Source organism: Thunnus albacares, chromosome 7 (assembly GCF_914725855.1).
Source record: "Thunnus albacares chromosome 7, fThuAlb1.1, whole genome shotgun sequence".
NCBI classification, from domain to species: domain Eukaryota; kingdom Metazoa; phylum Chordata; class Actinopteri; order Scombriformes; family Scombridae; genus Thunnus; species Thunnus albacares.
In genome coordinates this window covers 33,609,727-33,625,438 of record NC_058112.1, presented here as the reverse complement: position 1 = coordinate 33,625,438, position 15,712 = coordinate 33,609,727, and the positions used below count along the sequence as shown (strand labels likewise).

The following is a 15,712-nucleotide window of genomic DNA, read 5'->3' as shown; positions in this document are numbered from 1 at the left end:
ATTAGGCGTTTGGTTGTGTTATCGAAGATGAGGGATGTGAAAGTGTGCTGCGGGGCTAATTACAGCGAAGGTGACAGGAGCCGCGGTAAAGCCGGGTTACACCGCAGGATCCCCCCTGTCGACCGGCGAGGTCGTCAGGTGTCGGTGCTCACGTCTAATTGGCTCTGTATGGTGAGTCTTAGCAGGTGGAGAGACTTTCAAAAAATAAAAAAAAAAAGAAGAAGAGAGAAGAAGAAACCTCTCCACCGGCAGCCGGGGCATGTGAAAGGGCAGCCTCATTACCGTACGGACCCCCGCCGACCGCAGGGCAGCGAACAACCAGCGACTATCACCCCAGAACATTCAGCCCTGAGTGCTGATCAGTCGCCGGCACGATGAGATGTCACACAAAGAAAAAGAAATAGACGTTTTTATTTTACACTGGACATGAAGAGCATGTTCCAGCAGGTGAAAATAAATCTGTTCACACCGTCTTTCTGCTTCTCAGGAGCAGCCTGGAGGAGAACCAATAATCAGATATGGTGGAAATAATCTTTCCTGAAGTCAAAGGTCAAATGTTTCTTTATTTCAAAGGTGTAACAGTGTGATTATGTCACATATGATGCCTTTTTTTAAAGGATCAGGCTGCAATTTTCTATATTTTTCTTCTTGTCAACAAATGTTTGGATCCAAACCAACAATGAACTGATCTACTAACAAGTATCGTGTTTGTATCAAAGCTGATATATCTGATTAAAAACACATCAGTGAGTCACATCGCTGCACTGGGTCACATGATCCTTCATCATGAAGAGTTTGGTCATGTTAGATTGTTTAGAAACAAACTAATAACAGTGATAAGACGTCACTGAGCATGTGCAGGAACACGGTTCTGTTTACAGCTTCACCAGCTGTAACATCTGGACTTTATTCTGAAGTTCTTTGAGAAATCTATCATGTGGTACAAAGTCAGGACAAAAAGTAGCACATCTAGCTAGCGAAGCTGTAAACAGAACCGTGTTCCTGCACATGCTCAGTGACGTCTTATCACTGTTATTAGTCTTTAGAGCCGTTTCTAAACAAACTAATGTGACTAAACTCTTCATGATGAAGGAACATGTGACCCAGTGCAGCGCTGTGACTCACTGACGTGTTTTTAATCAGATATATCAGCTTTGATACACACACAATACTTGTTAGTAGATCAGTTCATTGATGGTTTGGATCCAAACATGAGATTTGTTGTCGATATGAAAAATATAAGACATTTTCAGACATATCCTTTAATTTGGTATCATGTTATATTTCAGCTCAGCTGTACTTTGAGCTTAGGGAGATAAAACTTGATCCAAATGTGACGATGCTGAGCCTGAAGCCTTTGTGAATTTTCAAAGCAATGCTAACATGCAAATATCAGCACTTTAACATGATGATTTTTACTGTGAAAGGACTGTTAGGACGCTAATATGTTAATGTTCACATTTACTTTCAAAGCACGGCTGAGAAACAGATAAAAGTCAGTCTGAGTACACGACTGTGTGTCCTGTGTGGAGTCATTTTTTACCCCACACAGGGTAAAGAGTCATGTTGTCTCTTCATTTTTCATCCATTGAAAAGTTTAGTTGTAGTTTTACAGCCTCTGTCTATTTTTTTTGTAGTCATACCACCCTGAGAACACCCTCTCTGTGGTGTCCAGATGTGAATCAGTTCCTGGTTCAGGACTCTGAACAGGGCAGAGGACTGAAAACAAAGCATTTTGAACTCAGCTGGGTTTTCCTCCATAAACCAGCGTGTGTGTGTGTGTGTGTGTGTGTGTGTGTGTGTGTGTGTGTGTGTGTTGAGGAGACACTAACAGAGCAGCGTGACTCCCATCACTGTTACATAACAGCTTCATCTCCTCGCCCTGACTGGAGAGTGAGAAACATTGCTCGGGGCGGCTGACCGTGGTGTTTGTGGAAGCTGAGGGTCGACTCTTCATCTTTTACATGTGGAGTTGAGTCGTCTTCTGTCTACGATCCACAGGATACTGTTTACATTTCAAAGCTGTGGTTCAGTCTCAGGTAATTGTGTTAAGGAGGCTTTTTACTGTCTGTGGGATCATTTCTTCTTCCGAGGCTCAGATGATAATCCAGCCAGGAGTAAAGAGTGAAGGTTTCTAAACACGAAGCTTCCTGTAAACTGAGTATTAATTAGGGATGCATGATATTATCGGCACGTCATCGGTATCGGCCAATAAAAGCTCTAAAATGAAATATCGGCATCAGCCATTTCTGACGATTATGAGAGGCCGATATGTTGCCTTCTCCTCCGCCACCACTGTGTTTCCTCCGCAGGCTGCACTTCACTCAGCTGCCCGTCAGAAGGCTAGCTGGCTGTGCTTCCCTCTGGTCATGCTGCTGCTAACGCTCCGCTAGCCTCTCAGCTAACGTTAGCCCCGGCTCTCTATGTGGATCCAACCGGAGCACCGAGCCCCGGTTTGTTATTCAGGTTAAAGCGGGAAGAAGCAGCTGGTCTGACAGGCAGCTGAGTGAAGTGCAGCCTGCGGAGGAAACACCGGGACCGTCAGGGTGAAACAGTCGGTCAAGGAGCTGCTGTGTTTGGCTGCAGAGATAGGAAACACCTCGACTGACAGGATGTACCACTCCTACACATTAATCCTGTCTGTCTAATAAACTCAATGAAAACTCTACTGCTGCTCCCACTTGGCAGGTTCATTAAAGTTTTAATGCTGAGCTCCTGAACTCCAGTCTTCCTCAGTTCTTCCTTCATATATTGTCTTTCTTGATCATACTTAGTACAATCTATGATTGCATGTATAATAGTCTCCTCAGTCAGCTGGAAAAAAATACGTGCATATATCGGCCACAATGAGTTGAAAATATCGGCTATCATGCATCCCTAGTATTAACAATCTGCATCTCTAAACCTTCACTGAAACATCATGAGGCTTCCACTGAGGGAAATATTCAAACCCAAATGTTTTTTTTATGGCGGCACCATTAAATCAAATGGAAACTTGAACTCTGTTCAACACCAACACAGATTACAGATTACAGTTTGGGATCACTGCAGCTGTTCTCAGAGTGCAAACTAAACATGCAGAAGCAGCATTTAGTTACTGTGCACCACAGAGCTGGAGCAAACTTCCAGAGGATATTAGACTTGCTCCAATTTTAAAGACCTTTAAATGCAGGTTAAAAACTTGTTCTCCACTGCCTCTGGCTGCATTCAAATTACAGGATTTTTTTAGTCAGATTTGGGTCATATTCATAAAGCTTCCTCCCAGTGAAGAAGATCTAAGAAAGTTCTTAGAATTACAATGTTTTCTAAGAATTTCCTCTTACAGTTAAGACTAGATCCTGGCAAAGATGAAAGTTACTCACAAAGCACCTTTAAGAGAGCTCCTAAGGTGAACAACTGTTAGGAGCAGCAGGCAGGAGGACTTTTAACAGTTTCTTAAGCAGAGGAAGAAAACGCTGAATGACGGTGAGTTAATGAAACGCTGCAGATTAGATCAAGCAGGGATAAAGTTTGTGTCGTTCTCATTACAGATACGCTCACATCTCCATCCAACACAATAACACTATACCGACAATAAATGACAGTGATCACAACACTGAGATATTTGGCAACTGGAAACATTTGGGAATAAAAGATTTACATGCTGCTACTTATACAGACTGACAAACAATCACAGAAATAGATGAAAGTTGAGCCATTTTCCTGTTAATATCAAATAGATCAAGCACCAAACTTACCAGCAGGGTAAATAAATGTAAGACAATAAATATAACAACTATCAGCATGTCAATAAAATAGTGAAAAACACTCGTCATAATATCCTAGAGTATTGGTTCCAAACCTGGAGGTTGGGACCCCCACAAGGGGTCATTGGATTAATCTAAGGGGTCGTGAGATGATCAGTCAGGATATAGAATAACAAAAACATATTGTTGACACACAAAACTTGTTTTTTTTTGCAGGCTTTCCTCCAATTTTTGCTTTATTTATTATGAATTGTTGTATTTTATCTCATCAAGCCTCTAAAAGTTATTCAAATAAAATAAGTCATCTCTCGTTTACCTGGTAGATGATGTAACTAGTGAGAAGCAGCCTTGTGTCCTAGAGCACAATATGATGTCATCATCTTTTTTTTAATCCAACCAACAGTATTAAACCCCCAAATAATAAATTTACAGTAAAGTATGAGCAAGAAAAGAAAAATATTTTTACATTTCAGAGCCTTGAACCAGCGAATGTTTGGAGTTTTTGCTTGAAAAATGACTTTAACGGTTATTCAATTATCAAAATAGTTGCTGATCAATATTCTATTGATGGACTAATGATTGCAGCTCTAAATCTAAATGTATTTTCTAGGGTACCAATGTCACGTTGCACTTCATTATGCATAAAAACACATGTGTTAGTTTCCATGTTAACTAGATGATACAGATGCAATTTGTGGGATGACTTGACGACAAAGACGAATGTCTGCTGTCTTCATGACCAAACTGAGCCACTCTGAATAGAGCAGGAAGAAGAAGAAGAAGAAGAAGAAGAAGAACATACTGTGGTCTGGAGGCTTCAGCCTGGTCCGTCTGCAGCTTCTCTCCTCCGTCCACCTCCATGGTGCAGTAAACAATCCGGTTTGGAGCCACTGACTTCAGTCCCTGAACCTCCACAATCACAATCTGAAAACACAGAGGACGGTTGAGACAATCAGACACAAATAATAATCCACTGACTGTGATTATGACACGAGTGGTGGAAGCACATTTACTCAAGTACTGCACTTAAGTATATAATTTGAGGTACCTGTACTTGACTTGAGTATTTCCATTTTCTGCTATGTGCTGCTTCTATTTTACTACATTTCAGAGGGAATATCGTGCTTTTTATTCCACTACATCTATTTGAGTGGAGTTACTTTTTTTACACAAAAAATAATGAAAAAGTACAACACTGTTGAAGATTATTATACATGCATCAATATTAACAATCTAAAAATATGTAATGATATTTCCATAATTTTTCTGCAGAATGAGTACTTTTATTTTTGATTCTGTAAGTAGATTTCACTAATGAAACTTGTGAACTTTTACCTAAGAAGGGTTTGATTTCAGCACTTTTCCTTGTGATGGAGTATTTTACGTTCATGTTTTAGTACTTTGATTAGGAAGTAAAGGCTCTGAATACTTGTGTGTACATGATGAAAGAAGACAAAGACGACCAGCTGATTCAGTTCTTCCTGCAGTTTCGTCTGCCTCCTTAAATTATATAAACAGTCTTCTCCAGAGTTATCAGACCTCCGACTACTGTTGTCTGTTAAACAGAGCACAGCAGAAGCTCAAGCTGACAGCAGTGGATGAGCAGTGTGTGCTGATTGAGATTGTTCTCCTGTGAGAAACAGCAGGAACCAAATTTATAAAACTTTTAGTGTGTTGTTGGATTTAAACTACAAGGTTTTAAATGCAGCTCTTCAACTTCCACCACGATCCTGATGGGTTGTTTTTGGGATAAAACTGTGTTTGTTTTATCCTTCATATTTAAAAGATTTTATACAACTAATGCTGTTAAGAAAGCCACACACAGCAGATGTTTTGTTATATTGTGTATTATGTGAATAGTGTCTGCACTTTTAATGTGCTCTCTCTTGTTTTCTTTTGAGTTAACCTGCAAATAAAGTGTATAAAAAGTAAAGATGACACTTTGTAGTTTGAAAATACCACAAATGTATTTTTTAATCACTTATCATGCAAATTTTCGGCAATACTACTCAAGGCCCAATGCACGTCTTTCTGGACTACTAATTTCAATATCTAGTAAAATGAGATGAGCAGTTCCAGCAGTCATCTTGTTGGTGTGTTATCAATACATTACAATCACACACCTCTAGTGTGAAGGACAAAACCACGTCAGACTTGGACAGGACGTCTCCCTCGTCTCCCATGTCCAGGAAGGAGTTGTTCATTGAGGAGCGTTTGAGCTTCTGTTTGAAGTCCGGACCTCCTTTGGACACCGGCAGACTCTCCAGGTTCGCCATCAGCAGGTTGACTGACGATCGCAGCTCCTCCACGTAAAGAGCCTCCATGTCAGCAGAGACGAACTTTGGGTATCTCCTCTCCTGCAGGACAGATGTTCAGTCACATCATCAACACAAAGGTCTGCTTCACATGAACAAACATGTCTTTAAGTAATCAACTACAAAAACAAAACAAAGTAAAATCTGCAGCTAACAGCTGCCTATAAAAATAATAATAATATATTTAATTTGTACTGCACTTTTCATTCAGATGTTTGACTGTTTACCTCCAGGATCTGTTTCATCTATAACTTTGTTCACCATCATAAAACCGTGAATACAAACACTAAAAACACATATACAGAGTTTTATTTCAACACTTGCACACTGTGACAAACAGATGACAGACTGTTAGCTGTTCTTAAAAGACCACTGTGTAGGATTTAGTGGCATCTAGCAGTGGGGTTGCAGATAGTTACTAACTGAATACCCCTCCCCCCCTTCCAGGTGTGCAGAAGAACCTACAGTGGATGGTGGTGCAATGTGGCCATCCACCAACACGGCGGTTACAAATAAACACGCCCACACCCTGCACCTCCGCACAACCCTTCGGAGGTGCACCGCAACGCCTGATAATGGTGCTGTAGCTGCTAAATACATATCATACATGTATTATGAGAGTAAGGTAAAAAGAAAATAGAATTACTGTAGTTTTAAAATTTTTTCCGTATGTTTTCAAGTACGAAAAGACCCAAAATGAACACTGTAAGCAGACTACTTGATTACTGTAAGCAAATTATTTAAACAGCATCTGTATAGGAATGATTCTGTCCTGAGCTTTTTGATGACTATAAGTGGTTTCTACTGTAATAATAAAAATAATAATAATAATGTGTGCTTTGTGTGAGTTTCCCACCCTGGCGATCTTGTCAGCCAGTTGTAACCTTCCATCCAGCTCTCTGCGGATCTGAGCCGCCTGCTCGTCCACGTTGTCCAGCTAAGAAAGAAAAAAGCATGAAGAGTTTCATCAGTCCACCTGTCAGACAGCTGAAGAATCAATAAATCAATCAAAAGGTGAAACAGAGATACAGCAGGAGAGGTCTACTCCAAAAGTGGACGGACATTAAGGAAGCTCAGTTGTGTATTGATAAACCAATCAGCAGCTGAGGGTCTGAGAGGAGAGTTCAAACAATTCATCAGGACAGGAAGTGCCTCTCAACAAATAACACAGGAGAGAAGTTCAATCATGTTTGTTTACTGTGTGTTGAAATTAAAGCTGCAGTTCCTCCAGTGACTACTAGACGCTGCTCAAAGAAGACTCACTGCATTGAAGTGAATAGGAACAACCTCAACTTCTGTGTCACATGGTCCCAATGGTTCATTTCACCTTTGTATTATTCTGCTGCCTGGAGCGATATTAAGACATTCTTTCCCAACTCTACATGACATCTAAATGGGGTTGTAAGAAAGTTTATAAAAACGGAAATAGATTTTTCAAAAATATTGTATTTTAAAAAACATCTATCCATCCATTTTCTATACCGTTTATCGTCTAGAAAAGTGTTACTCATTGCTCACGAGCCTCATGCAGGTCATTGAGTTTTAACTGGCGGCTCGCATTGCTGCTATTATTTATGATAATGCAGCCAATATGCATAATTCACAAAGACTGCAACAACAAACTACAAATATAAAATGAAGAAAGTCAAAGAAATGCATGCCTCATCCCAGTATTAAGCTAAGCCTGATCTTCTGTATTACATATTGTATGTCTTGGGATGATAGATTTACTTAATGGTTCGGGTGGATTTTAGTGTTTTGTGATTAAAGTGGCCCTCCTATTGACTGTGTCCTGCCAGTGTGGCTCTTATGAAAAAAACAGTGAAGACCACAGTACTGGAAACCAGCAGGGGAGCTGGAGCTGATCTCAGCTGACACTGGGCGACAGACAGGGTACAAAAAACATGATAAATAATAAATAATAAACACTACATGCTTCAAAACTTCTAGTTCCCTGTGCAAGCACATTGTCGTGCTATAATGGATTCAGTGCTCTCATTAGCATAAAATCTAAGTTTCGGTGCTTACTAGAGGTGACAGATGTTTACAGTGTGTTTGCCTTGATAGATGTCTGAGGCTACTAAACCTGCTCACCTCTTCTTCCCGCCTCAGCTTTACCAAGGCCCCACTCCTTTGGTCCAAATTAAGATTTTCTGACTCCAGTTACTGACAAACACAGAGGTAAACCCAAAGTTTGTTTAGTTAAGCCAACCTCGGTTAAATACCCTTCACCATCTTAAAGCAACTGCATATTTAATTTAGGTTTCTGCGTCTTGCTGACAAAGCTCACGTTGATATGTGGACAATAAGAGTCATGAATCAAACCACCAACCAAGAACTGAGGCTGTCGCACTCTAAACCTGAGCTACAGTCACTTCAAATATGTGTACAATAGGGCTGCAACTAATGATTATCTTCCTATTGATGAATCTGTCAAGTATTTCCTCAATGAATCAATTACTTGTTTGGTATATAAAATGTCAGTGACCTCCTCAAATTTCTAGTTTTTGGACCAACAGTCCACAACCCAAAGATATTCAGTTTACTGTCACAGAAGACTAAAGAAAATATTCACATTTAAGAAACTGGAATCAGAGAATTCAGACATTTTTTCTTTAAAAATGACTCAAAACTCAAATTAATTAATTATCAAAATAGTTGGTGATCAATTTAATAGTTAATAATAGGTAAATAATTGATTAATTGACTAATCGTTGCAGTTCTAGTGAACAATTTGCCAATTAATGACTGCTGGGTGTAAGATTTGCTGACTAAACACAGAAGCGATCATGACATAATGTTGAGTGGTCAGAGAGTTTAAAGGCTGTGTGCTGGCTCAAGTGTCCTTGTCTTTTATCTGTGATTTATCAGATTTATTGAGAGAAAAAAAAAGTCTCTGAGGTGAAAGTGAAGCGGTCCTGAGTCTTCTAAAACTCACCGTCCTCGCTGCAGTTTCACCTTCACCACAGAGGGTTGAGCTGTGCTGTTTAAGAGCTTCACACTGAGCGGGAAGATGAGCCAGCCAAGCTGAGACTGTTAAACTTGATGTCAGCGAGACTCGAAGAAGAGATGAAAGAAAAGAGTGAAAATTGAACGAGGTTTGCTTACTGGGCAGAAAACCTCGTTTCACAAATCTGTGATGAGCAGAGGCGTCTAAAAACGACAATCGGAGATAAAAAAGCTCCGATAGCCTGAAGCCAAAGAGACAAGAGGAACCTTCAAATGCTGATAACAGCGGAGAAGAGATAAGCTGTTTAATTTGAGCCTGTGTTAAAACGACTCCCAGAGAATCACTTAAAAAAAATCAGCTGTCAGAGTCTCGTTTACAGAGAAGCGAACTTCATTTAGTCACAGCGAGCAGCTCTCAGGAGCAAATTCTGACCTGAGAAACAAACAAGAGCCACAATTACAGAAGAAGACGTAACCCTGACGCCTTCTGCTTCTATAACGAGCTATTCGATAGTTGTGGGAGTTCATAAACTTACACCAGTTTTGGCCGTTAGTATTATGGGATGGGGACCGCCAAATGTCAGATATAAATGTGAGATGATTCGACTCTGGAACTTGTGAATATTCCTGAACAGCAGCTCACTAGAAAGATGTTTAATTAGAACATTTTGAACACGGACGCCCCGTCCTGATTAACGAGGTGAAACAGATTACTGAGTAATATTCATGACGCACAGTGCAAACTGTTCCTGATGTACCAAGAAAGACGGTCTGTTGATGTTTGGTACAAACCTAAATTAAGAACATATTGTCTGATGAGCTTTATGTGAAGCAGAATTTATCCAGAAGTCAAAGATCTCTGTGTGCACATTATGTTCAGGTTAATTAAAATCAGCTATAGAAACAGGCTGGTTTAATGTCTCCCTGATGAGAAAAGACTCCGTTTGCTGTGTGATTAACGGGAGACTGAAGATGAAGTCAATTTTATGTTTTATTGCTCGTTAAATGATGATTTAAGGGCGACACTATTCAGTAAAATGTCCTCTGATGATTTTTTCTGGATGAATGATTATAAAAAACTTGAGCTGTGTTTCAGGAAGGTGCTGAAGACAAAGTTCTTTGTTTGTAATGTAAGAAGTTTTGTTCTTGTCTGTGTTTGACCAATGTTTCACCTCCGCAGCTGTATTTTGGGTTCTTATAAGTCCATGTGTACTGGACACTTGTGTGTGCATGACATCTTTTTCTTATTGAACAAAAGAAGTTAACATTTTTAAAACTTTAATGTTGTCAAACATAAGAAACTGTTGAACTTTTCTGAAATAAAATAGTCTAAAACCATAGACTGTATAAAAATATGGACGTAGTTACCGTGACGTCACTCGTTGGTTTCTGAAGAGCGGTTTTGAAGCTCAAAGTGAGCCGCTCTGGCCGTCGCCATCTTGGCAGTGCGTGACTCTGCCTAACTCCCAGCCAATCAAAAATGGGCAAAGAGGCGGGCCGAACGGCTGAAACAAGCCACCTAGCGGCTGGCAGACCTGTCACCGTTTTTTGTACCAGGCTGTAAACATGTTTATTTCTGCTGTAAAGTTGGAGGTCTATGGGGATTGACTTGCTTTTGGAGCCTCAAGTGGTCGTTCAAGGAACTGCAGTTTGTGGCACTTCCTCATTGGCTTCATTTTACAGCCCCAGAGGTTACTGCTTGTGAAAAACTAATATTTTTATTTAAATCAGAAACTATCCAATCAAATAATAAGTAAACATGATTATGAATCTGAGCAGACATTTGATGCCAACGTTCAGCTCGGTGTTACAGACACATTTCAGCCCATATTTAAGAAATGTTGAGGTTTGATACTTTGGCCTATTTGCAGATCAAAAGATGTTTGAATGTTCTGGATCTCATTTCAATGACTATATTTCAATATTCAATATGAAAAGTCAGACATAAATGTTCAAATATAATCATGTAACCAGTAAACATTCACTTTTCAGCAAATTTAACTGAGTTTCATGTTGCGTTTTGACTACAGTCCATGGAAGCAGTGCTTAGAGGGATCTGATGTACAACACAGTACTTGTTGAAGTGTATTTGGTAAAGACTCATCCTAACAGCAATGATACCTGCAGCAGTGAACCACACACAAACATGTTGGTCCTAGAAGTGACTAGATCATGCTCCTGAATGAGGCTCAATCAGATTATTATTAGACTTTGACCCTGTTCTGCAGGTTTCTTCTGTTCATGTGTTGACTGAAGATGATTCATGTGGTGCAGGGAGTACTTCAAGGTCTGTGCAGTATTAAAATCAATCTCTTGGGTCAGTTTGTACTTAACTCAGCCCTGAAGCAGCATCCTGTGGTAGAGTCTGTGTGGATATTAAGTTGGACCAGAGAGCAATAACCAGCACAGCGAAGTATGAAGTCAGAGAATATTTTTCAACTGCTCATGAAATGTTGGCCTGTTTCCCTGTTAAGTCAGGTCAGTTTTATCTTTACAGCCCAAAATCACAAATCACACATTAGCCTCAGGGGTCTTAACAGCAATACAACATCCTCTGTCCTTAGACACTTGATTCAGATAAGGAAAAATTCCCTTAAAAAACACTTTAACAGGGAAAAAAATGGAAAACAAACCTCAGGAGGAGCAACAGAGGAGGATCCATCTCTCAGGATGGACAGACAGGAAATAGATGTGGGTGCAGAAAAGACCAAGAAAGACAAATTGCAGCGATACAGCATAAAAAAACAAAATTATAATGGACTTATAACATATATTTGTGTGTCAGTAAACAAAAAGTTCACTGATTTTCAAGTAACCCACATTAAACTGACAGCATTAACTCTGGTTGGCTCTAACAGTGTAGTGCTGGTGATTCAGGCAGAACCCTGATACAGAAATATGGTTACCAATGGTAACGAAATTATTGTACAACACTAATCGGGGATAATTTCCCCTGATGTGTGCAGGTGGGCTTTTTTCATGAGTCTGAGATTGTTTCTGTGTGTTTCAAGTGATTGATATTTGGCGAGCCAGGATCCTTATCCATATACCAGGAGCACAGGAGGGAGTATCCAGCTGACACACACACACACACACACGTTTACTTATGTCAACTTTGGGGACTTTACATAGACTTCTTAATTTCCTGGAGACTTACCCTGACCCTAACCTTAAACACTGACCCAACAAACAGCTCGTTCCCATTTGGAGACACAGCTTCTGTCCCCCAACTGGACAAGCTGTCCCCAATTAACTGGTCTTAAATCTGAAATTTGTCCCCAAAAGGAGTCTATGACAGAAACACACACACATAAAACTCTGTACATTCATGCAGATACATTGCTTTCATCAGATTTATAGAGCTGTGTGTACGCAAGGTTCTGTTTTATTAATCTCAGTCATTGTGAAACTGTGCATGAGCCTCATTTCCACTCCCGTAATCAGCCATAAACGGATGAAGAAGCCCCTAAGCAGCTGTTTTCATATCAATTCTCTGCCTGCTGCACTAGTCTGTAACCTGTCAATGAAACAAACAGGAAAAGAAATAAATGCATTTTCACAGATTGTGTTTCAGCGGCGAGCTTCTCTAACAGCGAAACAGCTGTCATTACGCTCAGCTGTGCAGCTCTTTATAGCGTCCGTATCATTAATTCATCACATGAACCTGTAACCCATCATCAACATGACAATTATTAGTTAGTAGCTCATATCTAAACCAACTTTACAAGCTTTGTCACAACTAAGGATGAAATAAAAAGAATATTAACAGCAAATTAAAATGTTGACTCCTGTGTAAACCTCATAAATCACACAGTCAGCACAGCTGGTTATCAACCAAAACAATTTCATCTCCACCTCATCACATCAGCCTCACATCGCTTTAGAAAAACATGAGGACGCTGGTCTGAAGTCAGTGTGAGGTGTTCACATCCTCACTGCACATGAAGTCTTTATAAATACCAGTTTACATACAGGAAATGGTGTATGCACGGTTTTGCATGTTTTTTTTTTTACAATGGAAGTGATGGAGGACAAAATCCACAGTCCTCCTTCTGTGCAAAATGTATTTCAACGTTTATCTGAAGCTAATATGAAGCTTCAGCGTCCAAATGAGTCAAATCAAGTAGATATCTTTCAACGTTACAGTCTTTTTAGTGTCAAAGTTCCTCTTTTTGTTATTATACTTCCACCTGCAGCTCAACAGGGAAACACTGTCTGAGGAATTTTATGCTACAAAGCCTGATATGTCTAAAATATGCACTGTGAGACTGTGATCCCTCAAAAAAATTGCATGACGGTCTTGGGTTCATGAATGTCTGTACAAAATTTCATGGCAATTTATTCAGCAGTTGTTGAGATATTTCAGCCTGAATGCATAGTTAAAAATGTCAACCAGTTCCCTCTTCTTCTTCTTCTTCTTCTTCTTTTTTTAAAACAAAAAAATTAGATGTTTGAACAAAATTTGCTTATGAAGCACAAAAAGTAGTTTAGCTCCTGAGAAGGATGAGTGACAATTTCACCTGTGGAGATTTTTTTATCTTAAACAAAAATAGTTATTTAATAAAATATTTTACCTCATGTCACCACTTCCTGTCAGGCCTGACATACGCCTGCTCTAATTACTGAGACATGGAGATTTGTACATGGACGAGTTGACAGCTGTTGGTTTTTTTTTTCTTCCCGCTGTCACCGTTAAGTCGACAGAACTGATCAGAAACGTGGTCGTGTGGATCGAGCGTGCTGACTGCTGACGCTCCGACATGCGGAGATGAAAACTGAACCGACGTGTTTAGTCATTCTGAAGTCGTTACTGATGAGGTCTGCTGATCACTGAGCTCTAATTAGCTCCACGCTGTGAGGGAGATACTGAAATTAATTATCAGACTGATGGAGGTCAACCCAGCTTCTCAAAAGTTCACTTTTAAAATCACATGTTTTTATTGTTAACTCTTTACTCGCTGTAGAAATCTGAATCTGTGTCCGAGAGTGGAGGAGAGGGTTAAGATGTGTTTATACTTCTATAATAATTAATAATAATGTATCATAATAATTATAATAAATACTGAGCTTGAGCCTTACTGTGTTTTCTCCTTATTTTTTGAGATCTTGTGTCTCTTTTTAAACTTTGCGAACTTTAAAAGCGTTTTCTGATTCCTCAGGAAGTATTCTGGTTAGTTTCCTTTTAAATTCTTCACAAACTTTAGGGACATTTTTTAAAAAGCCAGCAAAATAAATGTCTTTTTTTCAAATAGCGAGTTTTGAGTGAATATTGACAAAAAGATGTGATGTGTTATTTGCATAGACTGTATATAAATATGGACGTAGTTACCGTGACGTCACTCGTTGGTTTCTGAAGAGCGGTTTTGAAGCTCAAAGTGAGCCGCTCCGGCCGTCGCCATCTTGACAGTACGTGACGCTGCCTAACTCCCAGCCAATCACAAATGGGCAAAGAGGCGGGGCTGAATGGCTGAAACAAGCCACCTAGCGGCTGGCGGACCTGTCACTCAAAGCAGCCATGTCCTTCATTATGCAGAACTTTACGGCTTAATAAAATTTAAACAGGTGAGTTATAAAAAAATTCACCCCCCGTACAGTTGTCATGAAAGAGGAAATTAGCTACAGAGACCAAAACCGTTGTTTGTACCAGACTGTAAACATGTTTATTTCTGCTGTAAAGTTGGACATTTTAACATCGGGGTCTATGGGGATTGACTTGCTTTTGGAGCCTCAAGTGGTCATTCAAGGAACTGCAGTTTTTGGTACATCTGCATTGGCTTCATGTTTCAGCCCCGGAGGTTACTGCTTGGTTATTTGTACTCTTTTGTTTGAGTTCTTTTGATACACTTGATCACAACATTTAGTTAAATAAGCTGCTTTCTGTGGGTTTTGATGCTTGTTCTTACAGGTGGTTTAAATCATCTTTCTCTGCTACTGTTGTTGCTGATGGTATCAAATCAAGCCCCCAAATTATAGATAAAGGTGTCCCTCAAGGATCAATATTAGGCCCACTGCTATTTACTCTATACTGTATATAAATAACATTTATTTTCCAACTCAGCACTTTAATGTCCATTTTTCCATAGTCTAATTTGTTGCAGGCCTTAACTCACACGTCTTATTATTTATTTATTTGTCTGTTCTAACTGTGTTTACGTATGTCTGATGTTTTATTTGTATATTATTTACATTGTTTATGTGGTTGGTTCTCTGGTATCTGTGAAGCACGTTGTGTTTCCACCTGGAATGAAATGTTCTCTATGAATAAAGTTTTGCTTCGCTGGCTGATTTTCTTCATAATGTTTGTGATTGTTGTCGGTTGTGTGTCTGTGAGTGTGTATGATGATTGTGTTCTTACTGGGACGTGAATGAACATACATATGTAACATGTTCTCAGGTCTCTATTGCAACAGAGATCTTGATCTCAATGAGATTTCCTGAATAAATAAATAAAAAGCTTAATTAAATTTGAGCTTATTTTTATCTTGTGTAGTATTGAAGTCTTTTTAAATCCTATATCTTTTTATATCACCCTGTGTTTTATTTTAATCCGTTTTACCCTTTCGGTCTTATGTTAATCTCTTAGAACTTCCTTGTTGATTAAAAAGTGTTATATTGAAAAACGTGTCTAAGAGCTCCATCAACTCTGGTAGCTGCTGTTCCAGTTAACGGTGGTTTTGTCAGCCGCACTCTTTGTTGTTTATT

At 39.5% G+C, this 15,712-nt stretch overlaps 1 protein-coding gene across 5 annotated transcripts in view; it reads right to left on the bottom strand.

Moving 5' to 3' along the window:
- The window catches only part of cadps2 (Ca++-dependent secretion activator 2), a 260,717-nt gene that overhangs the window by 135,258 nt on the left and 109,747 nt on the right, over positions 1-15,712 (bottom strand). For all 5 annotated transcript variants that reach the window (XM_044355543.1, XM_044355538.1, XM_044355541.1 and 2 more), the window contains exons 4-6: positions 6,918-6,998; positions 5,870-6,103; positions 4,549-4,670 (exon numbers count right to left, since the gene is read on the bottom strand). In XM_044355543.1, coding sequence (XP_044211478.1) covers positions 4,549-4,670; positions 5,870-6,103; positions 6,918-6,998 — 437 coding nt within the window. The remainder of the gene's footprint in view (positions 1-4,548; positions 4,671-5,869; positions 6,104-6,917; positions 6,999-15,712) is intronic.